The 25546-nt window shown below is 41.6% G+C and overlaps 1 protein-coding gene across 7 annotated transcripts in view; it reads left to right on the forward strand.

Annotated features, from left to right (window-relative positions):
- SYNE2 (spectrin repeat containing nuclear envelope protein 2) overlaps nucleotides 1-25546 on the forward strand; it is a 654322-nt gene that overhangs the window by 86223 nt on the left and 542553 nt on the right. For all 7 annotated transcript variants that reach the window (XM_033952730.1, XM_033952735.1, XM_033952736.1 and 4 more), the window contains exons 3-8: nucleotides 9655-9716; nucleotides 12359-12454; nucleotides 12551-12628; nucleotides 12826-12918; nucleotides 13491-13672; nucleotides 17673-17869. In XM_033952730.1, the coding sequence (XP_033808621.1) occupies nucleotides 9655-9716; nucleotides 12359-12454; nucleotides 12551-12628; nucleotides 12826-12918; nucleotides 13491-13672; nucleotides 17673-17869 (708 nt within the window). The remainder of the gene's footprint in view (nucleotides 1-9654; nucleotides 9717-12358; nucleotides 12455-12550; nucleotides 12629-12825; nucleotides 12919-13490; nucleotides 13673-17672; nucleotides 17870-25546) is intronic.

Below are 25546 nucleotides of genomic sequence, written 5' to 3' on the forward strand. Positions count from 1 at the left end.
ACACATTCCACAAGTCTTCTCCAAGCATGAAAGAACACATTTTTTAAAAAATGGTGATTTATATGGGACAATTACATATGCATGGAGGATGACTCAGTTAAGATGCAGACAAAAAAGTGGAACTTATAAAATTGGAATTATATTATACTTGGATTCTATTTTCATAATAGTATGATCCTCAAAGATTATTGTTTCTCTCCTAGGATTAAAGCAGAAGCACTCACCCCATAGATCCTGTCAAATCCCAATAAATTTTTGTACATCTTTTTACTGACTTGTGATACATTTTACCAAATAGGCAATTGAGGACAGAAGTACCTGAAAAGATCCTAAGTAGTAGATGGATTCCCTGGGGGTAAATATAGGGTTTTTCCAAGTCAGCCTTAATAATAGTTTATGAAGTTTTCCTCCAGGAACTTGCCCAACCTTTTTAAAACCCAGCTATACTAATAGAATTTAATAATGTGTTGTGTGAAAACATTTTCTTCAATTTGTTTTAAATATACTACTTAGTTACTTTGTTATTTTTTGAAATAGTAAAAAACCAATTCACATTTACTTATTTTAATCTATTCATCCTCTATAATAAAACCCTTACCCATGCATGTGCTGTTGAAATGGCGTGATCCCAGCCTCTGTGATTTCTGCTTCCGTGCCGTGTTCCATTTGCGGGGCGTGTGACGTGTGGTGGCTTGTGGTGCTTGCGGCGGTGAGAGAAACGGCAGGAGGGTGTTCTTCAAGGTGCTACGAAACGTCCGGCTGCTACTGCTGCACAGGGAAGTAGATGGGGAGAGGGAAAAGGGGCTGCTGTGGGGGGAGGGGTGTGCGGAGGAAAGGCAGCAATCTTGGTTTGCTTGGGGGCCAGAGAGAGATCGGCAGGGGGCCAGGGAGAGAGACAGAGGGACAGACAGAAAAAAGTGGAGAGGGAGAGGGGAAAAGGGGCTGCTTTGGGGGAGGGGTGTGTAGGGGGCAGGCAGCAATCTTGGTTTGCTCGGGGGAGGGGGGACAGAGAGAGATAGGCAGGGGGCCAGAGACAGAGAGACAGATAGAAAGAAAGACAGACGGACAAGGGGCCAGGGAGAGACACAGACAGAAAGAATGACAAACAGACAGGGGGTCAGAAAGACAGAAAGAAAGCCAGCGGCCAAGGAGCGAGAAAGAAAGACAGACAGATAGGTGGCCAGGGAGAGACACAGATAGAAAGAATTACAGACAGACAGGGGGCCATAGAGACAGACAGAAAGACAGATAGACAGACAGCAGCCAAAGAGAGAGAGACAAAGGAATAAAGACAGACAGCGGCCAAGGAGAGAGAGAGACAGTAAGAAAGAAAGACAGACAGACAGCGGCTAATGTAACGGGCTTGTATTCTGTAAATGGTGCCTTAATTTACGCTGTTTAAAACCATAAAAAAGCATTTAAAAAGAAACACGAAGATACCCACCAACACCTAAAAACAATGGCATCTGCATCACACCTATGAAGGCACTTTATGATGCCTGGTGCCACTGTAGGGATGGCTAATGCTGGAAGTGGCTTTAAGCATCGTAAAGCACCTCCCTAGTCATGATTCATGTAAAAGGTAAGTACCAGTAATGTAGGCCTAGAAAACCCAGTGCCTGCCTTTTCCAGAGCTATGATTATATAAACAGTGCCGTCATGTGATTGACACGCGATCGGCATCCGTTGCTAAGGCGGCCACTGACAACGGCGCTGTTATAGAATCCAGGCCTCAGGGCCCGATATTCAGACCACGGGAGGCAGCAGACCTGGAAACTTAGTGCTGGGGCTGTATCTAGCCACTGGCATTGAATTTCCAGGCTACATTCAGCCGCATTTGACATAGCCAGTCAAGCCAATATTCAATCACTGGCCAGCTAAAAAGCAGCTGCTAGACCAAGCTGTTCAGCGAATAAATATTGACACTGACCAGCTCTGTTGCATGACATAGCTGGTGACCTGTATATTCAGCAGGTGATATCTGGCTATTTCCCGCTGAATATCAGCGATTGGTTGTGTTAGCACTATTTAGCTGTTTGGGAATGGCTCCCGGCTGGCTAAGTGCCGAATATCAGTTACTCTTTATAGTGTTTGACAGCAAAATCAATGTATGATCTCTGTCTGCTGTATTGTAGTATTTTTCTATTTAGGGCTCCTTTTATGAAGGCGTGTTAGGGCCTTAACGCGCAGAATAGCACACGCTAAAATGCCACGCATGCTTGCCGCATGCTCCTCTTGAGCAGGCGGTAGTTTTTCGGATAGCGCACACTAAAATGCTAGCGCACCTTCGTAAAAGGAGCCCTTAGTTGTAGGAATCAAGGTCTCAATAACCACTGAGCATTTTGTTTGGAAGAAGTCTTTTATTCCTTTGTCGTATTAAAGGTTGAATATGTACAGCCAGCTGAACACTTGGCATTCCCTATCCTCCTTCAAGAAACAGAAGCTGATTAACTTTGCCCTTGTTTCTTTTGTTTTTTTTCTTGTCTGATATGGAACCTTTGCTCTTGGGTTGTGTTTTTTTTTTTTTTTACTGTGTAATGTAGAAATGTGGAATTAATTCTTGTATAAAGTGAGCACTAACATTTCTATGCCAAATAACATGTGAAAATGATTAGAATTTGCCTATGTTGTTCTGAGCAAGTTGCGATGGTGTGTCCTAAAATGTGGACTATATGAAATAACTATTTTCCTTATACTCGTATTTTCCTTTTAAGATTTCATTTTCTTGTGTATTTGTCTTTTCTTGTGTATGTGTATTTTCTTGTGTATTCTTGTGTCATTTCATTGTGGTTCTTGTTTTCTGTCAAGCAAACAAAAAGAGAATAAAAAGAGCATTCTTTTTTTTTTAAGTAAGCTTGATATGTTTTTTTCTTTGAACTTACACCACCATTGCACCACGTTTCTTAAAATTGACATAGAATATTTCTTAAGGGTCTGAAAAGTCCAAAAGAAGACTACAGTGCATAGCTAAAGGACCTTGAAGCAATCTTCCAGGCATGGATATATAAGTACAAATAAAGAAAAATTCCTGGATTTGATTTGTTCTAATAATTGTGATACACTATCAGACTCATAATCAAAACATCTAAACGTCCCAAAACCAGCCTAAGTCGGCACTTGGACGTCCTAATAGCTAGGATGTCCAAGTGCTGATAACTGAAACTGACGTTCTGGATGTCCAGCAGCACTTCTAAGCCACTGTGTGTCCAGAGCTCAAAGGGGCGTGTTGGGAGGTGTGTTGTAGGCAGACATCAGGTGGGCTTAGACCTGGACATCCTACAGGGTTAACTGAAGCTTTCCCAGGACTGTCCTGGATAGAACTTAGCTGCCCACAGTTAGATCTGTTTGAGTTGCTTCTAAGTGCCCCAAAGCCGCCCAAACTGACCAGATGACCACTGGGGGGATTAAGGCATGATCCCCCCTTATTCCCCCAGTGATCACCGACCCCTTCCATCACCCAAAGATGGGGGGAAAAGTATATTGAGGGCTTGCCATCAGCCAATCATGGCAGAAAAATCCCCATCAGCTGAGCTGGTTTCAGGGATTCCTGCTGGCTCAGCTGATGGGGCTTCCCCTGCCAGAATTAGCTGAACTGGCAGGGAAATTCCTTCCTCCCTCCTTTGCGGGCACCAATCCACTCCAAAGAGAGCCGCTGAGCTTTATACCCCTCCCCCTGACATCCCCCCAAATTTCTGAACCCCCCCCAACAACCCTCAACACATCCCCCAACATTCCTGCACTCCCTTCTCACGACATCCCCTGACACCCCTGTACCTTCCAATGACAAATTGGCAGGAGAGAAGCACATTCCTTCCTGCCTATAAGGCCGCCCGCTCAGAATAATGGGCCTTCGCCCTTCCAATGTATCTTGGGATGCAGTGGGAGAGACCTAAAGTGTTTTGAAGCGTATTTCATCCTGGGAGTGGAGGGACCTGTTCGGCACATAAGGAGAAAGCTTAGCCATCTCATTACCCGGTGCCATGTCATACAAGGATTTGAACGTTAGCATCAGGCTCTTGAAGACACAATGTTTGGCTACGGGCAGCCCGTGAGCCAATGTTAGAGTCTGGGAGACAGGGTTGTGGGCAAGGAGGTTTTTTAGAAGTCTGATCACCGTGTTTTGTACATGCTGGAGAAGTCGTATATTCTTCACCGTGAGACCATTGAATAGTGCATTGCAGTAATCCATGCGGAAGACTCTTAAAAGTAGTTCTTTATTTTTCGGAGTTGTCGCAAGTAGTAAAATGAGGAAGATACCACAAGAGAGATATGGTTGGAAAATGACAAGTTGCCGTCAAGGAGTATTCCTAGGCTGCGCCCTTGGTCTTTAGCAGTTATGGTAGTCAAGTCTCAGTGGTTGCAGTATTCTTTGTGGATCCAAAGGAGTTTCATCTTGGATGCATTTAGTTGTAATTTGTTGATAGACATCCAGTTTTTGATTTCTGAGAGGTAGTTTAAGAGTTTCACAATCTGGGCTTATCTTAGCAGTAGGTACAGTTGGATGTCATCTGCAAAGGAGTGAATCTGCATTTGATATTTGTGGGCTATGTCGATTTTGATAGCACATCAAACCCTTTGGGATCTGTTATTCAGAAGGAGGCAAACCATCGTAGCGCAATGTCTTGGATTCCAATTTTCAAGAGCCGTTCATTGAGGAGAGAATGGTCAATAATGTCAGATGCCATGCTGAGATCCAGCAGCACCAGAAGGACATTAATACCCTTATCCACGAATTTCCAGCAGTCGTCAATGATGTCGAGAAGGACTGTTTCAGTACTGTGGAATTTTCTGAATCCCGATTGGAAGGCGGATAGGGCTCTTGTTGTTTGATGAAGTAGTGCAATTGGTTTAACACTGTTTTTTTCCAGGTTCTTGGAGACAAAGGGTAGGTTGGAGACAGGTCTAAAGTTGCCAGGCACGCTAGGGTCAAGCATGGATTTATTCAATATCAGTCTGATGACCGCCGACTTCCAGTTTGCAGGCACTAAGCCTTTTTGTAGAGAGATGTTGATGAGAGGAACGATGGAGTTAATAAAGGTGTCTGTCACTGCCACTAGGAGGCGTAGCGAACAGGAGTCCAGGATGGAGCCGGAGGGGTGAATAGTGTCTAGTACAGGGGTGCCCACACTTTTTGGGCTTGCGAGCTACTTTTAAAATGACCAAGTCAAAATGATCTACCAACAATAACATTTTAAAAAACACCAAAGCACACTGTACGCAGAGAAAATTTAATCATTATTTATATTCTGGTTTTTTTTTTCAAAGAGATCAAGGCAGATGACTTATGCAATGTCACCTCAGTAACAACTATACAAAAATAGACAAATATACCCCCCTTCCTATTTACTAAACCGCAATAGCGGTTTTTTAGCGGAGGGAGCTGCGCTGAATGCCCTGCGCTGTTCTCGATGCTCATAGGCTCCCTGCGCTAAAAAACGCTATTGCGGTTTAGTAAAAGGGGGCCATAGTGCAAAATAGACAGCAGATATAAATTCTCAAAACGGACACATTTTGACCACTAAATTGAAAAGAAAATAATTTTTCCTACCTTTGTTGTCTGGTGATTTCATGAGTCTCTGGTTGCACTTTATTCTTCTGACTGTGCATCCAATATTTCTTCCCTTCTTTCAGCCTTCTGTATGCCTCCAGATCTCATTCCCTCTGCCAACTTTTTCTTCCTCTCTTCTTGCCTCCTCCCCTTTCTTTCTTTCTTTCTTTCTGTCTGTCTGTCTGTCTGTCTGTCTGTCTTTCTCTCTCCCTGCCTGCTCCCAAGCCACTGCCATCGGGAAACAGGCCTCCAAACCACCACCTCCCCTCCTCCCTCTCCCCCTAGGAGCCACAAACACTACCTGCTGCAAACTGCTGCACGGGACAGGAGTTTTCTGCATTTATTTCTAAGGACGGACCCTCCCAGGGACATCAATGAAGCTGAAGCCAGACCGATGTTATCAATGTCTCCAAGTGTGTGAACTCGTGTTCGATCGGTTCTCTCCCCCCCCCCCCCGAATCTGTCCTTCCTCCTGCTTTCACCCTCCGCACCGCCGTCTCTGAAGGCGCTCGCAACCAACCCCCCCCCCGAAGCTCGCACTCTCTGCTGCTTCATACCCCCCAGTCCCCACCACTTGACGCAACTTCCTACTTCCGGTGAGATGGCCCGTGGCAGAGGGGAAAGCTCCAGGACTGGCCTGGGAATCCCTGAGAGAAGGTAGGGTGGGGGGAGGGGAGGGAGACTGACTGACTTTTGGCACTGTTCCGTATAGGTAGTGAGAGGAGCTGCTGGGTGCGCAGGGACTGCCAGGATGCTTCGGGTCCGTCTGGCTCTTGGGAAGCAAATAGAATGCAAAGGCAACGCGATCGACTTGCGTTGCCTTTGCGATCTACTAGTCGATCGCGATTCGCCTTTTGGGCACCCCTGGTCTAGTATCTCGGCAATGTCATCGTGGGAGACAGTTGTGAAGCGAGTTAGGTTCCAAGTTTATTTAAAATTTGATATACCGCCTTATCAATAGTTTCAAGGTTAGGGTTAAAATCAGGGGGAGGACAAATAATAACAAAGACATCATAAATTAAGACGGTGGACAGATAAGACAAAAGGACATACTGAAACGAATGGAAAAAGGGAGAACTACAATATAAATAAAGGAAAGAAAGAGGCATAGGCAAATACAAAAGGTAAAGGTAAGGGTAGCAGTCAAACTTAAGTGGGCTGAAAGTAAGTTTTTATAAAATCCTTAAAAGGACAATCAAACTTGGAATGCATCTTTAAAAAGAAATGTTTTAAGAAAAGATTTGAATTTCTCCATGGATGTTGTCTCTCTCAAATGGTTAGGCATTGAATTCCAAAGGGAGGGAGCAACAACTAAAAATATGGAATTTCTCCTCGTACTGATGTGTCTGAGAGATGGAACTACTAATAAATTTTGATCTGAAGATCAGAGGGTACGTGAAGAGGAATTTGGAATCAAAAGTATGTTAATAAATTCCGGCTGTCTTGTTTTGCTTGTTTTAAATGCCAGCAGTAATGTTTTATAAGTGATACGATGGGCGATGGTGAGCCAGTGGGCTTTGATCAAGAGGGGAGTGACATGGTCTAATTTCTTGGTCTTAACTATGATCTTGACCACAGTATTTTGGATTATCTGAAGACGTCTGATCTCTTTTTTTTGTAATTCCATGGTACAGTTGTAGTTTTAATTATTTTGTCCGAGTCACGGGGGGACGATGTCTGTAGCGTGGCGGAGTCCAGGTAAAGACCGTATTTTGTCTACTTTGTCAGCGAAGTAGTCTGAGAGCGTTTGGCTGTCGAGTTCGGTGTTAAGGTACTTGTTGTCTCCTTGCGATGTTGTGAGTATCTTTTTTGTTAGATTTAAAAGGTTTTTTGATCTATTGGGGGACTTTAATCGTTGTTCAGAGTAGTACTTCTTTTTAGCCTCTAAGGTGGTTTTTTAAGTATTCTTCATAGAGTTCCTTCCATTTGGACCTGTCACTGTTAAGTCTAGATTTGTACCATATCCTTTCTGCTCTCCTTAATTCTTAAGTAGTCAGAAAACCAGATGGAGGGGTATTTGCAGGGATAGTATTAGATCTCTTTGTCTGGGGCTAGCCCTTTATATAGGGGTTTTATCTTAGTGTGCCGGTCCACAGCAGCTTCGTCAACAGATTGAGAATTTGGTTTTGGTGTTCTTGCTAGGTTGGAAAGGCCTGTGAAGAGATCCTCTAAGTTGATAGCATTGTTGTATATCATCTTATGTTGGGATTGCTTCCTGGTTGACAGTTGCTTCGTTGCATAGGTGTAGTTGAATGTGATCATATCTAATTAATCTGAAGAGTAAATGGGGGGGAGGGGACATACAGGAGGAAAGGAGAAAAGGCAGATATTAATTAATTGTCAGAGTGGTAAGTTTTCAGTTTTTTTTTTTTCTTCAGAGTTGGTCTCCTTTCTGATAGTTTCTTGGAGATCGTTCCAGGTTTTTACTTCCAGATAGGTTAGCATGGAGTTGAAAATTCACTTGTATTGAAGGTTCCCTATGGGCAGTTGAATTCTGGTGATCAGACCAGGTTACTGGGGCTTGTGGGATGAGCAAGGTGTCTTTTTGAATAAATTTTAGGTCTAGTTTGTGGCCCGCAGAGTGAGTTGGTGAGGGGGGACCATTTGTTGGAAGCCTAGGTCCGATAGTGAAGTGATGAAGTCTGCTGGGGCTCCAAACTCGTTTGGGTAGCTTGCAAAGTTAAAAGTCTCCATGTATGATGACTTGGTTGTATGTGATGACCAGTTTGCTAAGAATGAATAGTAGGTCATCTAAGACAGTCATTGGAGAGTTTGGTGCTCTATATATTAAGGTGAAGGTTAGGTCTCTGTTGTGACCCACCGAGAATATATTTTTAAAATAATTTATAATTTATAAAATTATTTTTAAAATAATTTATATATCGGGGTTGATATTCATCCTGCAGTGATAAGCAGCTTGTGGGCCACTCAGAGCCATGTTTATGTTTATTGGTTCTTGATATACTGCCTTTAACATGCTGAAATAAGCCTGAATATTCAGTGCTGTTGCAGGTGCGGCTCCTAGAATTGAGCTTCTGGGTATGTGCACTGACCTAGAAGTTAAACAAGCATCAGCTGATATCCAAACTGGTGCCTGGTTAACGGTGCATAAAATTAGGACAGCTTTTTTGTAGTTCTAACTTTACATACCTATTTAGCTCATTAGCAGCGATATTTTATCTGCCCAAACTCTGCCCCTGGACTGCATCTAACTTAGCCACTTAGGCCCAGATTCTCAAAACAGTGCTGTTTGGAAGGTGCCAGTAGGCACCAAAACAGCGCCTAAGTTAAGTGTTTTAATTAGCCATTAACGGTGTGGTAATTGACTGTGCCATTAAAAACCAATTAAAAACTAATGAAGAAAAAAGGCACTTGAATCGTGTCTAAGCAGATGCACACCAGCACTGAACATCAAAAGAGGCGGGGTTGATGTTCGGCGCTGCTAAGCGTCGAAGATAGGCGGCGTAAATGTAGGCCTGTAAAACCCCAGTCTACATTTCCAGTGCTTGTCTTTGACCGCAGATAGCAATTCTCAAAACAGCTCCATAGTTTAAGCGTTGTGTGACAGGCACCGTTTTTTTCAGGCACCGACCAGTTCTGGCGCCGTTTTGTGTGTGAGTGTGTGTGTGTGTGTATGTCCCTTTATACGAGGGCAGTTTGAAAAGTTTGGTTAAAAACAAGTTAAACATTTTAAAAAATTTGATGAAACCTATTTTTCTGACAGGATGGAAAAACTGGATACTCGCTGGACTAAGGGCTCATTTTACTAAGCTGGCGTTAGTTCTAGCCGTGTAGCATGGGTTTCGCGTACGCTAAAATGCTGCATGCGCTAAAAACGCTAACGCAGCTTAGTAAAAGGAGCCCTAAGTGTACAGGCCTCAATGGAGACTTTGTTGAGAAATATAATGTTTGGGTTTTTTTTTTGTACCAAACATTTCAAACCATATATACTGTATATAGTAGAATCTTAGAACAAAGAAGAAAGGAAATCATGTAATAAAACCACTACAGGAAAAAGTAGTCTCCAGATACAACAGCTTTAGATAGAGAAGCTCCGTCATTTCAATTAGTAAACTGTCACTTTTTTTTTTTTTTTTTTAAATCAGCGGAGCAGGAGGACACGCAGAAGAGAGCCTTCACTAACTGGATAAATTCACAGCTGGTAAAGGTATGAAGCAGAGTTAGAAAAGTGTATTTTGTAAGTTCAGAACTACCTATGAACATGCAGGGGCGTTATCCTATTTGATGCTTGTGTTTTATTTTCAGTCATAATTGTTTCTATATATTTCATAAAAAACTTATATAGCTAGCTTATGTAAACAGATCAAAAATATTAAAGCATTATTTTTGTAGTTCATTAGAAGAAACACTTGTTGGACTAGAATAGCTGTATGCTATACCACATTGTCTTGTCAATAGTCCCGTTTTTTTTAATTTTTTTAGTAGTGAAAGTGCTTAACTGTGCTTTGAAACTGCATTGTATCTTCAATAAATATTTTTAAATATCTTTTAGCTTAAAATAAATATTGCTTTAGTAATCAGCAAACTTAGCTTTGTGGTCGCGTCAGGGAGGGAATGAACAAGCTGACATGATCATGTTTCGCCACCAGGGCTGTTTTAAGGCTATCTCCCCCCTAAGAACATGAAGAAATTTTAAACGCAGCTAAGGCAGCCAAAACTTCATAAAAGGCAGATTGCATGAACTAAAAAAATAAATTGTTTAGTCCAACAGACTATGTATAAAGGAACTCATCCTTTTTCCTGCTTGTTAAGGCTTCAGACAAACTTTTGAAAATGGCCGCAGCGTTCTTAAGACAGCTGAGCACCGCCAAGGTCATGTGATTTAAAGAGCAAATCAAAAGATCAGACCAGCATCATCCACTCTACTTCCTTGTTTAAACCGAATGGTTCAACAGAGTTCAGTTTAAAGATCCACAGTTGTTCTTTGTAGTTAAGATTATCCTGGATATTGCCACCCAACCCCCACTATCCACTTGATTGATAATATGCCATTTAATATCAGCTATGGTATGGCCTTTTTCCAACCAATGAGTTACCGGAGGGGCTTCTTCCGATTTAGTGTTGATCTTAGATTTATGTTGTTAATCTAGTCTTAATCATTCTGCTACTTTGCCCAATATAAACTAACAAGCAGGGACAAATAATAGCATATATAATATTCTGAGCTAGACATGACCCTGACTTGTGAGTTTTGATACAGATAATATCAGAACCACATATAAATGTTCACACCACTGGCATGTAGATTGTAAGAAATGCATGGCTAAGGGCACGGTATGCCCAACGCCCTCTAATTCTTCAATATAAACGTCCAGCTGATAAAGACAAACTTACCTATATTATGCCTTATTCTCCCCTAGCATTTATTTATTTATCCAATTTTCTATACCATTCTCCCAGGAGAGCTCAAAACGGTTTACATGAAATCATCCAGGTACTCAAGCATTTTTCCCTGTCTGTCCTGGTGGGCTCACAATCTATCTAATGTATCTGGGGCAATGGGGGGATTAAGTGACTTGCCCAGGGTCACAAGGAGCAGCGTGGGTTTGAACCCACAACCCCAGGGCGCTGAGGCTGTAGCTTTAACCACTGCACCACACTCTCCCCATACTAGCATACACTGTCATTGGGGAAATATGACAACTTCATGAATGCTTTCAAAATCATCCTGTGACTGCTTACACTAGGGGTAGAAACATTGGTGAGACCCTGGCTGAGAAGAAAAGAAATGTTTCCCTTTCTGAACACTGCTCTATAGAAGCGTGTGGTACATGCCAGTAGTGTGAACATTTGATATGTGGGATTGACCCGCAAACTAATATCTGTATCAAAACTCACGTCAGGGTCATGTCTATCTCGGAATATTATATATGCTATTATTTGTCCCTGCTTGTTAGTTGAAGGATGGAAAAAAGTGTAGAATTTAAAGGCTCCTTTTACTAAGCTGCGCTAGCAGTTTTAGCGTGCACTACATGCTAATGCCTCCATAGAGCTGGCATTAGTATTTTCCACGTAGCGCAGGGGGTTAGCGTGTGCTAATCTTTAGCGCGCGCTAAAAATGCTACCGCAGCTTAGTAAAAGGAGCCCTAAGTTTTGAACGTGTCTTTAAATAAATGGCTCTTAAGAAGGTCTTTAAAGCGATCTAGGATTTTTTTCTTCTCTCACCCATTTGTGACCCAAAAATCTCAGTTTATATTCCAGTATATACAGGGCTGTGGAGTCGGTAGATAAATGTTCCGACTCCGACTCCTCAGTTTTTTGTACTTCAGACTCCGACTCCAGGTACCCGAAATTTCCTCCGACTCCAACTCCACAGCACTGGTTAATTTTCAGATCATTATAATGGAATGTCAAGTTGAGAGAAATGAGCATTTTCGACACCACCTTCTTTTTGCTTTTAATCAAGGTTCTAAGGCCGCAGAAGCTGCTCGCAACATTTGTGCTGTGTATATAGTGGGTGCTATAGCTGAAAGAATCGCTCGTGATTGGTATGCCAAGTTCAAAAATGGAGTCGGTAGATAAATGTTCCGACTCCGACTCCTCAGTTTTTTGTACTTCTGACTCCGACTCCAGGTACCCGAAATTTCCTCCGACTCTGACTCCACAGCCCTGGTATATACAGTAGGTGAATGTGTAACCTTCCCCATCAAGTCCTTGCAGTTGGGAATCTAAAATAGATACCACCGTGAAAACAAAATGATGGAAGAGAGTAATTGTAAATGAATATTTGAATAGGATCGGTATAATTCTGTAGTGGATGTGACATTTCTTAATAACTGTGTCTTGCAGCATGACCCTCCTTCTAGCATTTTGGATCTATTTACTGATGTCACAGATGGTCACATGCTCCTGGACCTGCTCGAAGTGCTTTCTGGCGAACATCTGGTAAAGAATTATTAAAGTCACTTTTATTTCAAACTAATGTTAAAAAAAACTGCATGACCATTTTCAGAACTTCTGTCTCTTCTTTTAATGCCTTAGTCACGTGAGAAAGGAAATAATACTTTCCAGCAGAGGAGTAACATAGAAACCGCCTTGAAGTTTTTAGAGAACAAATCAGTGAGTACAGTTCTAAAACTCATGGTTGATTGAGCTTTCCTATCTAAATGGAATTCTTTTATTACTTTATTATTATATTATTTTATAAAACTGCTTTGTTCTTATTTATAGCTTAAGTAGTATAGCAATAATTTTAATAAACATTAACATTTTATCATGTAGAGTTGCCTAGTTATTTACTGATCATTCTTTTCCAGATCAAGGTCATAAACATTCATGTTGCTGACATCCTTGAAGGCAAGCCATCCATTGTGCTTGGCTTGATTTGGACAATAATTTGGCAATTTCATGTAAGTATAATCCAAAAGAGCTAGGCAAGGTCTTACACTCACACTCTCACTCTCTCTCTCACTATCTTACACACTCACTCACTCTCTCACTCACACTCACTCTCTCATACACACTCTTTCTCTCTCACTCTCAACAAAAGTACACCTTAAGGTCCAAACTGAATTATTTATTATAACATATTATTTTAAAGTAATATATTGTTGTTTTCTGGATACTACCATACAAGTCCTGAAGCAGGTGTGTGCCAAAACAGGGCCATGCAGGGTTTTATGTCTTTTTAATAAATTATTCAGTTTGGTTCTTAGGGCTTTCTTTGATCACTTCAATGTAAGTAGCCATCATACAAGCACTGAAACATGGAAATGGGGTAGAACTATTAAACCATTTCCTCAGTCCAAGTTGCAATATATCTGAAGTTTAGGCATAAAGATAAGATAATGCAAAAGTGAACATCCCAATGAATATGTTGATGGTGCATTGCAAGCCCAATGAATATGTTGATGGTGCATTGCAATATTGTAGGCTGAAATTACAGTTTTCTACTTGTTGAAACCTCGTTATTCTTTGGCAGATACAAGAACTTGCTAGTACTCTTGCTGGTGATTATAGTCAGCCAGCACCCGGGGGTTTGAAGAACGATGACAGATCACCCACAGCAAGCCCCCCTGCTAAGAAAAGTGCAAAGATCAAGACAAAATGGCAGCTGTCTGCAAAGAAAGCACTCCTGTTGTGGGCAAAGGATCAGTGTGCCATGTAAGTACCTTCACTTGCATTTTGCCCACCAATGCTATGCCCAGAAATTCAATGCTGAGCCGTATCCAGGCTCCGACATTGAATTTATGATTGGCAGAGGTGGCTACACCATAGACAGTTAAGTACAATATTCAGCACTTAACTGGTTATGGGGTAACACATAAAGATAGGACTGACTTTTCTGCAGTCCTATTTATGCGGTGATTGTGGCTGGTTAAGCAGTGGCGTAGTGAGGGAATTTGGCACCCAGGGCAGTGGTGTCCAGCATTGCTGTGCCATGCACCCCCCCTGCTATGCTGTGCACCCCTGCCCTCCACATACCTCTTGAAATGTTCTTCGGCATGAGCAACATCATCTACCTGCTGCTCGCCCCAGTTCAGCACCCTTCTGATGTCACATCCTGGTCCCAAGGAGGCTGGTGTGAACTGAAGGTGGAAGATGCTGCTTGTGCCAGCAAACATTTCAAGAGTTAATGTGTGTGTGTGTGGAGGGCGAAGTGGAGAGATTCCGGTACCTCTACAAAGATGGCCACCCCCGACCCCCCTCACTATACACCATTGTGGTTAAATACTGAATAAGAGTTACTTTTGGTCCCCTCACTCAAAATTGTGGGAACAAGGAGAAACGATATGTTCTCTGTTTTAGCTCCCCAACTCTGGAACACTCTGCCTCTTTTTATTAGAAAGGATAGAGATATTATCTCTTTTAAAAAAAACTCTTAAAAACTTTTTTATTTAATGATGCTTTTAATGAACAATTTCTTCTCTTTTTTGTTTTTTTTATCCCTACTTTATGTTTTTTCCTAATATATGTTTTTTTCCTTCACCATTAGAAAAATATGTAACTTTTCCCCCCTTTCCCCCCTTTTCATGTCTGTTTTTAATGTATTATTTAACTATTTAACAAATATTTGTTTTGTTGTTTTTAATGTTTTACTAATATGATTGAATGTTCTCTTATAATCTGTTTTTAAATGTACATCGCTTAGAATGTTTTAAATAGGCGATTCATCAAAAATAAAGTGAACTTGAACTTGAACTATTGGTACTTATCTGGCCAAGTGCTGACTCCACCCTCAGAACAACTCCCCAAAAAAGCTAGTTATGTGTTGGTCACTAACTGATTAATAATTTCTTATTACACCTTTCGAAAATCTATGAAAATGTAACTTTTTGAAAAATTTGTAAATTAAACGTCAATTACACTCTGTATTCTCTAAGAATGTATTGTCACTAAACTGTTCAGTCTCTCTTGAATGGAACCGCCTAGAACTAAATGGTATGGTGGTATATAAGAATAAAGTTTTTTTATTATTATTAACTGCTGCTGAAAATGACTGGTTAGCCTCAAAACAAATGATTTAACTGGCCAAGAGCCGTTTGTGGCTGTTTAAATCACTTAAATATCGACCTTTCAATTGTTTTCACACTCACAGAAAGCCACATGCATTGAGTTTGATGTATTAGGAATGGTTTTGTCTTTCAGACCTTTAATATTTAAATGATCTTGGCTGAAGCAAAAACTAACCTATTCAAAAAATATTGAGATATCTGTCTCTGTGGTATGCAGGGCTACAAGGGTGGTTCTGTGTGGCACCTTAATAAGAGGATCATTTTAAACTGATTGTTTTTGTAAGAAAGTTGCATGATAGTGGCAGACTTTTCATTTTGAAAAAGGTAATCACCACATAGGAGCCCTTTTTATTAAGCTGTGATAAGGCCTAATGCGTGCTTACCATAGGTTAAAAGCAGTACTGTGGGGCGTGTCAGGTATCCCACGGTAGTTTCAAGATTGGCATGCACTTCCCACACGATAAAAAACAGAATTTGTTTTTTAGTGCTCAGTTGTGTCTGGGGGCGGAGAGTAGGTATATTCTGCACTAATTGGTTAGAGTGCTTACTGAATAGTATGTGATTATCGTGTGATCCCTTACTGAGTTTGTTCGCCACGCCTCTTCTCTTACTTTGTTCAAAAGCAGACTGAAAACCCACCTTTTTGATATAGCCTTCAATCCATAACCCTACTCCCTATTGCCCACCAACCTTAACTGTATCCATGACATCCTGTTTGTCTTGTCTGTTTAGATAGTAAGCTCTTTGGAGCAGGGACTGTCTTCTTCATGACTCAGTACAGCACTGTGTACATCTGGTAGTGCTATAGAAATAATTCATAGTAGTAGTAGTGTGAAGAGTTTCAGTCTTTGGGAAGCAGAGCTGAGATTGTGATGTCATAATGCCTCATTCCACCAATGCCTAAGAGCCAACCTCATTGGTGATGTTACAATGGCTTGATTGTCCTGTACTCTCCTCTGCTTTCCAACCCAGCCAGCAGATTAACCGTTCCCCTTAACTCAGGGGTGTCCAATGTCGGTCCTCGAGGGCCGCAATCCAGTCGGGTTTTCAGGATTTCCCTAATGAATTTGCATGAGATCTATTTGCATGCACTGCTTTCAATGCATATTCATTGGGGAAATCCTGAAAACCCGACTGGATTGCGGCCCTCGAGGACCGACATTGGACACCCCTGCCTTAACTGTTTCCATGGCATCCTGTTTGTCTGACTTGTCTGTTTAGATTCTAAGCTCCTTCTAGCAGGGACTGTCTTCTTCAAGACTCTGTACAGTCCTGCATACATCTGGTAGCGCTATAGAAATAATTAGTAGTAGTAGGGTAACACTGCACGCTCTTTTGTGAATGCCCCTTCCATGGCCCACTTGCATAGGAGAGAATTTGGGCATGAATCTTTATAGAATCATGCACCTCCAGATCCATGTGAAAATTCAAATTAGTGCCAATTAATGCCAATAATTAGTTGCTATTGTGAGAGATGAAGTAAATGCTGCTTCGTTTACCTCATTGGAATCAGCAGCGTGCCTGATTTTAAGGCCAAATGGGATCGGCACATGGGATCTATTCACAGGGCAAAGGTAGGGGAGGGACATTAAGGTGGGCAGACTAGATGGGCCATGGGCCCTTATCTGCCGTCTATTTCTATGTTTCTATGTTTCTATGACTACGAGACGGCATTGTATTTTCCAAAACAGACAATATTTTTATTGTTAGTATAAAGACTTACAAAATTACAGCAGAAAAGACATAGCAGAAAGAAATATATTGTCAGTTCAGAATATGCATGGAGAGTAGAACTTGTACCCATATGCCGAACAGGGGGCTAGCATGTCCCTGCTGGCATACCCAAGTGAATCTCTCTGGCTCTACCTGTGATGCATGGATTGTTATATAGAGAAATTCTCTCTTTGTTCCAAAAAGCACATCCCCGAACTCTGGTCATGTACTTCCCTATTGGTACAAAAATGTATACCTAACTATTCCTCCCCCCAGTCCACGCCTCTATCACTTCTCTCCTCCAGGAGGGGGGCCTGAGCAGAAACAGAGAATTCTTCTTGAACTTTCTTCCTCCAGCTCTGAGATCCTTATCACCTTGCAGATGCTAATTTGTGGTTTTACAATGCTGTACATCTTCAGGATGGCGACCTTGTAGATAGTCTTATGCAGAAAGTTGGCAAGGGTGACCTCCAGCACCCCAGCTGTGCCTGATTCCCATAACTTGCAGACAGACAGCCAGCCTGGTTACCAGGCTCGTTCAGGCTTCTCCATCTCTACTCCCTCATCATCCTGCAGGAATTGTTGCTTGTTATAAATGTTTTATGGCTTTCTAGGGTGCCTTGCATATGTGAAGTCATACAGCATTGATAACAGCTCAGCAGAACCTTGAAGAAGTATCCTCCCAGCAGGGCAGCAAAGGCCAGCTGGGTTAGCATTTCAAAGGATACATGTGTTCACAGACAGCAAGGTACAGGCTGGGCCATCTGAAAGGAAAGCTGGTTTAGGCTATGGGAAAATATATGTTAAAAATGTCTGTAGTGTCCAGCATACACAAGTGAGGCCAGTATGTCCAGTTTATCCATCTGTATGTCCAGGTTATCTATCTCAGAGAGAATGGATTTCATACATTTTTTTTTGAACATTTTGTTGAATAGGTCTGGATGCGTCAGTGTTACAGATTTCAAATCCAGCTGGAAGAATGGAATAGCCTTTCTAGGAATCATTCATGCCCTAAGACCAGATTTAGTTGACTTGAACAAAGCAACAGGCAGATCTAACAGAGAAAATCTGAACGAAGCCTTCAGAATTGCTGAACAGGAATTAAATATTCCAAGACTTCTGGAACCTGAAGGTAAATTGTCCTTTTAAACTTCTATGGTGCAGCGAGGACGTCAGTTTATATTATCATGGCTTGTATGCAATCGCACAGCTAATGTATATTAGATAGATATAAAGTTAACATAGTAAACGATGTAGATAAAGGTCAAATTGACTCATCCAGTCTGCCCAGCTGAGGTATTATCATTTTTGCTGAGTTGAAATGCACAGCGACATATTACCTGCATGAGATAGTATGATGGCTCTTATTAGTTCAGGGATTGGATCTAGCTCACGTCTTTTTTGTAATATTTGAAGATGATTTACATTTAGGCATGGCAAGTCTTTCCTTGGCCCTAGAGGCTTTACAGTCTAAGGGGCTGATGCAGTAGGTTTCAGCATACCAATTTTTGAGTGCATAATGTGAAAAAAAGAGAGTTTTGTGCACAAGCTATCTGTGTGCAAGGTCTTGTGAAGATGCCAGTGATAATGTTTATTGGAAAATTCTATACCAGTGGTTCCCAACCCTGTCCTTGAGGACCACCAGCCAGTCAGGTTTTCAGGATAGCCCTAATGGATATGCATGAGAGAGATTTGCATATAATGGAGGTGATAGTCATGCAGATCTGCTCCATGCATATTCAGTAGAGCTATTCTGAAAACCTGACTGGCTGGTAGTCCTCCAGGACATGGTTGGGAACTACTGTTCTATACCGCTACCAATGGCTGGGGAGTCAATTCAGAGCGGTATGCATGAGCTTCAGTAATGGTGAGTTAAATATATGCATAGCTTACTTATTTATACCATCTATGTACATACTCCAGTGGGAGGGGCCTTAGGCGCTTGGGCCAATCAGGGCCTTAGGCCCCTCCCAAAGGGAAGGCCCACTATTTGGAAGAGGCGTGCCTGCTGGCCAGAGGGAGTGGGCATACCTTCGGCCGGCCTTCCAGAAAAAAGTACAGGGTGGGTTTCGGGGGTGTGAGGGGGTTTGGGGGGGGGGGTGCCAGCAGGAGGGATTAGGCATTTCTCCTGCCGGGGATGTTAGGGGAGGGAGTGCCAGCAGGAGATTATTAGGCATTTCTCCTGCCGGGGATGTTAGAGGAGGGAGTGTCGGCAAGATGGAGTGGGCATCTCTCTTGCTGGTCGACTTGTGGTGGGGTTCGGGGTCCCTGCCGTGGCTGCTCAGCCAATCATAGCAGGGGAATTCCCACCTCCAAATGACAAAGAATAGGATGTAGAGATCTTAACTTTGAATCATAACCAACGAAAATATATGATCTCACAAAACAATCCAAAATGACTGAATTAAATTAGAGAGGAAAAGATCTTGGCAACCCTTTAGACAATCCAATTCAGATAAACAAGTCTGCATGAAATGGGTTCTGTCGTCTTTTGAACAGAACTTTCTTTGAAGGAGTGTGCACGCTGGCGTTGTGTTGGTGGGATTCCACAAACAACATCCCCTGCAAGAATTTCTGACCCTTGAAAAAGCCTGTGTTAATGGCAAAACGGGTCCCGTCGGGGATTTGGTGAACTGCAATCAGGTTCACCGAGCAGTGGGAGTTGTCTGCACAATACTATCAAGATAAGTGTAACTTTGAATTGGTTGCTCCATGTGCACTACTTTCAATATATTATCTTTAAACAAAAAATGCAAAAAAACAAAAAAAAAAAGTCACAAGTTTAAGTGAATTATAAACTTTTGATAAGGATCACATGAAAAACTTAAAAAACAATAGAGAGGTTTTTGATCAATGAAAGACAACGGAACCCATTTCATGCAGACTTGTTTATCCGAATTGGATTGTCTGCGGGGTTGCTGAGATCTTTTCCTCTCTAATTGAATTAATTCATCTTGGACTGTTTTGTGAGATCAGAATTCCCACCTCCCCCTTCAGCTGAGTGGCAGGGAATCCCCGAAGCCCTTTAACAGGCACCCTCAAATGATTGACAGGCGGCCACCGACTTGGGCACCGGTTACAGAATCCGGCCCTAAGTTTGCACAGAGCATTTATACACATGAGCGTTACAGTATTTTATAATGGTAGGGTGCAAACGGTGCTTACATGTAAGTGCTAAGGTTCTAGAATTAGAGAGAGAATACATGCACACATTTGTGCAAGTTTTTCAAGTTTAAGTTTATTTAAAATTTGTTATACCGCTTACCATACGTCTAAGCGGTGTACATTGTACAAAATTTTAAAAAAGAAGAGGATTTACAAATTAATAATACATATCTACGTTAACAAGACATTACTAATGTATGGGAAACAGGAGGATAAGGGGAACTCCATAATATATTTTAAAACTTAGCTTCAACAGGTGAGGGGTCTCTACCCCTCACCTGTTATAAAGCCAAGTTGAAGCTAAGTTTTAAAATCTCTACAGCTCATAGAGTGATGTTTACATAAAAAGAAACAAGACAGAAGAAAGCAAGCACTCATATACAAGATTGCAAGATTGTAACCTTTATTTATTTATTTATTTGGAATCTAACATGGAGCGTGACCAGCATTGAAACAGTTGCAATGACTGGAAGGCAAACTCTAGGGGGGAGCGTTCCCTCCTTGTAGAGTTTCACGTCTCTGAGTGACTAACAATTTGGTGTTCACAATCCATGTTTAGGTTACCTGCTTGAATGAGAGGTCAGTTTATATATTTTTGAATCCAAGCATTTTTTCTGACTAGGTTCTAATTAGCAATACCCCTGAAATTTCTGGAGGAAATTCCCTATAGAATAGCCTTAAACTAGGCACCATGAGGAGCAGCATAATGGTTAGAGGAGCAGAGATGATAATAATAATAATTTATTTTTATATACCGCCTAACCAGCAGTTCATAGCGGTTTGCACAATAGGTACTCAGCATACAATATAATAATATCATACATAATAAAATTCTAAGTAACTAATACAAGCATTAAAACTAATGAATAAAAAAAAATACAATATAAACTAAAATAAATATAGATAAAAAGATTAAAAGTGCATTATAACTACATGATAATATGAAAATCAGTAATGTATATTATATTGTTTAAATAAGTGGGTTTTAAGATCTTTTTGAAATGGAGAAACAAGAAGATTCAAGCACGAATTCAATAATCCTGCTTGGATTGCTAAAGTCCTATCCAAAAATAGATCAGGATTCGAATTTCTCTGCTGTTCCTATCACTTCAGGGACAAACTTAGATTGTAAGCCCTCTGGGGACAGGAAAATACCTACTGTATCTGAATGTAACTCCTCTGGAAAAGGTGTGATATAAATCCAAATATCTCCTTCCCCTTCTTCTCACATAGCTGCCCTCTTATAAAATTATTCCCTAAATCAGTGTATCACAAACTATGTGCTGCCCAATGTTCCAGGTGTGCCGCGAGACGCTGGGGAGGAGAAAAGGTACCGGCGCCAGCTGACTGCCTACAAGATGCACCTCTCGCGGTGAGAGGCACATCCTATAGGCAGTCAGCCAGAGCCTTTCTTTTTCCCCTGCACTTCTCCATGCCTCTTCCCTTCCAGCATTTCCCACTGGTGACTCAGGGCCCCCATCTGGAGGGCCTTCGCATAAAAGTTACAAATGCAATCCTGTAAAATATGCAGGGGTGGGCAATTTAGGGAAAATTTGGAGGCAAGGGAGTTATGCAATGAAAACCATTCACATTCAGAACTGAAAAAGAGGGCCTCAGGTGTGCCACGCATCACAAATGTTTTCACATATCTGGGGTGTACTTGTCTTGCAAGCCCGGTTCCTGCTCTCGGCTTCAGATTATAAAGTCATGAAATTCAAATTGCTAACATGCAATTCAGATTCAAAACTAGATACAAAAAGGGATTGAATTGACACTAGCTTGAAATTTATGAGCAGTAACACCGTCCGAAAAGACTTCAGCCTTAGGTACTGTCCAGTCTTACATCTTTCATGGAAATGCGTTATTAAATTACCTTATCTTTTAATGAAACAAAAATCTGTTTCTAAAATTAGAATAGATCTTTCATTCATTCATTTCATTCTTGAGTCAGAAAGAGCTGAGCGTGTGCATGATGTCGTCATATTCTGGATGCCCTCGAACGTGGCCACTAGTGTAGTGTACCGCAGCTTCACAAAGTTTTCTAGACACCGCCCTAAATGAACAGCAGAAGACCACAGACCATAAAGCTTTGTGCACAGTTTTCTGATCATTTTTTCTTGTTTCTCTTCTGTTTAGTGAAGAGAGGCCTTAATTTTAAAAAAACGAGCAAGTTCAACATAAGAACCACTTTTAGAGAGTGCATAGCAGCAAATTAAAATTTTTTTGTAAACTGTTTATACAGGAGGGTTTGCCAGTCAGGTCTGAGAAGGACTAATGTTCATGTTGTCTTACGTGATCTCTGAATGGCAGCAATAAAACCACAGTCATCAGTGTTCTCCCTAGGGCCTTTTAGCTGGGCGCTCCACCCGGCTAATTTAGATGACCGCCTGGCTGTCATCTTGATTGCGAATCCTGCAGCTGCCGCTGCTGCTCAACAGTTTTTTAAAAACCCTCTCACCAGCTTGGATATTTCCCGGGTTGACTCGGCACAAGTGTCAAACCTTAAAAAAGGAAGACATATTGAGCATTGGAAAATAATGAACTAATAAAAATAGTACACATTTAATTTCCCCAACACCAAATTTCCCCGCCCCACCTCACCCGGATACTTTTTCATGCCACCCGGCTGGAAAAAATTTCTGGGGAGAACACTGGTCATGTTTATGAAATAATGTTTCCTGAATAGTTTCTCCCAACAAAGACTTTTAAGAAAATAGTTTCCATTTTCTTCTTGCGTATAGTAGTTGCATTTCTCTTTTTTTTTCTTCCTGAAAACATTAAGGGCTCCTACTAAGGTGTGTTAGGGCCTTAATCCGCAGAATAGCATGCGCTAAATTGCCGCATGCACTAGACCTTAATACCAGCATTGAGCTGGCGTTATTCTAGAAGCGTACCACACGGTAATTTTGTACGTGCACTAAAAACGCTAGCGCACCTTAGTAAAAGGAGTCTTAAGTTGAATTCTTGATAAACTAGGGCTGAAAGATGGTCATGAATTATTTTTACAGTGCTTTCAGTCTATTGGACCTCATTGGCTTTGTCTGAGTTAGTAACTACACTGGTGTGGAAATGAATGAGAGAGAATGTAGCAAATTAAAGTTCAGTCAGTTGCAATGGCTTACTACATTGAAAGCGTTGATGTGGAGGCGGAGGAAGATATCTTCTTTTTCAAGGGTCCCACGACAACAAGAGGGCATCCGTTGAAAATCAGGGGCGGGAAACTACGAGGTGACACCAGGAAAGTATTTTTCACTGAAAGAGTGGTTGATCGCTGGAATAGTCTTCCACTACAGATGATTAAGGCCAGCAGCGTGCCTGATTTTAAGGCCAAATGGGATCGGCACATGGGATCTATTCACAGGGCAAAGGTAGGGGAGGGACATTAAGGTGGGCAGACTAGATGGGCCGTGGGCCCTTATCTGCCGTCTATTTCTATGTTTCTATGTTTCTATGTTTCTAAGTTTCTAAGTTTCTATGTTTCTAAGTTTCTATGTTTCTATGTTGATTTAAAAAGATTTAGCCAAGCTACTTCAGGAATTGCCTGGACAAATCTTTTTTTTTTTTTTTTTTTAAATTGCAGCTCAGTTAAATTATGTGTGGTCAAGTGGTTTAAAATGGGAGAGAAACGAGATTTGGAGAACTTCCTAAAAGAAATGTCCATAAACTGTTTGGGAATATCATAAGAACATAAGAACTGCCATCTCCGGATCAGACCTTCGGTCCATCAAGTCCGGCGATCTGCACATGCGGTGGCCCAGCCAGGTGTACATCTGGCATAATTTTAGTCATCCGTATCCCTCTATGCCTCTCGTAAGGAGATGTGCATCTAGTTTGCTTTTAAATCCTAGAACGGTGGATTCCGCATTCCAGGTGTCCACCACTCGTTGCGTGAAGCAGAACTTCCTGATATTTGTCCTGGACTTGTCCCCCCTTAGCATCAGTCCATGTCCTCTTGTCTGTGTCACATTGGACATTGTAAATAATTTTTTTACCTGCTCTATTTTGTCGATTCCTTTCAGTATTTTGAAAGTCTCGATCATATCCTGATCTCGATCATATCTACTACCTGTTTTCTAGGACAAGCAGCATAAAATCTGTTTCTCTTTTGCTATATTGCCAGGTACTTCTGACCTGGATTGGCCACTGTTGGAAACAGGATACTGGGCTTAATGGACCTTTGGTCTGTCCCAGTAAAGCTTATATTCTTATGACACTGTTAATTTTTACCTAGACATAATCTTCTAAACCTGACCCGGTGACACACAAGAAGCTAAATTTTCAGTATATCACCATTAAATGTGCATGAGAGAAATTTGTTTATACTAATCCCCTCTTTTACTAAGGTGCGCTATGCTTTTTAGCTTGCGCTAAATGCTAATGCGTGCATGTTATCATATGGACGCGTTAGCAGTTAGCGTACGTGTTGATTTAGCACGCTAAAACGCTTAGCGCACCTTAGTGAAAGAGGGCCCAAGTCTCTAGTATACAAGAATTGCTCTCGTGCATATTCATTGTGGATATCCTGAAACCCAAGTGAGGTCCCAGGGACAGGTTAGGGAAGCCCCCAGTTAGACAGCCTGTGGCTTAGTAAGGGGGGTGGGGGTAGACCGCCCCCCGGCATCATCTTGGTAGGGGTGCTGGCACCTCTCCGCCCCACCACACCACACTCGCACCCTCCCTTACCTGTCCCTGCGTGCCTCTTTAAATCTTCACCTGTGTGAGCAGCTACTCTGGCCTGATGCTTGCGTCAGCCTGGCTTCCTTTGAAATCATTCCGGGTTGTGGGGGCCAGTGAGTGATGTTGGAGGGAAAACAGACACTGGTGCAAGCAGCAGGCTGGAGAAGCTGTTCACACTGGTGAAGATTTAAAGAGGCACGGGGGTGGGATGGGAGGGTTGGAGTGTGGCGTGGGGGAGGGGCGTGGGGTGTCACTACCCTGGGCACCTCGTGCTCTCACTACGCCACTGTAGGCAGCACTGATATTTGGTACTAACTGGGTAAAGTTATTTGGTTTAATTGGGCTGCACTAATAGCTGTCAAGTTTCAAGTTTCAAGTTTATTAGTTGGCTTGTTCAATCGCTTAATCGGATTTCTAAGCGATGTACAGTAAGATATACTTTCATAGGGAAACAAAAACATTACATACACTTAATTAATTATAATATAAACAAAAGGAAAGAGGGGATGAAATACATTTTTTTCTAGTAAAGAAAGAACATACAGGGGAAATACAAAAGGAAGTTGGAAAAACAAGAAAAAGCAAAATAATTCACTAAAATAACAATATAAAATAAAATTTAATTAATTTGCAAATGCATCTTTAAACAGAAAGGTTTTTAACTCGCTTTTAAATTTCCCAAACACCTTCTCCTCCCGTAAAAACATGGGAAGCGCATTCCAAATCTGGGGTGCTGTACATGAGAAGATAATCTGTCTTCTTGTACTAATAATTTTTAGCGAAGGAATTGATAAAAGGTTCCGTTCACTAGATCGTAAGATTCTTTTAACCGAATAAGGGATGAGTAGCCTAAATAAAAATGCTGGAGTCTTATTTTCTAATGTTTTAAAGATAACCAGATAAATTTGTCCAGTTAAATCTAGCAATCTGATTTAACTGTTACAGCTAGCCAGATAACCTCTCCAGC

This window comes from Geotrypetes seraphini, chromosome 7 (genome assembly GCF_902459505.1).
Source record: "Geotrypetes seraphini chromosome 7, aGeoSer1.1, whole genome shotgun sequence".
NCBI classification, from domain to species: domain Eukaryota; kingdom Metazoa; phylum Chordata; class Amphibia; order Gymnophiona; family Dermophiidae; genus Geotrypetes; species Geotrypetes seraphini.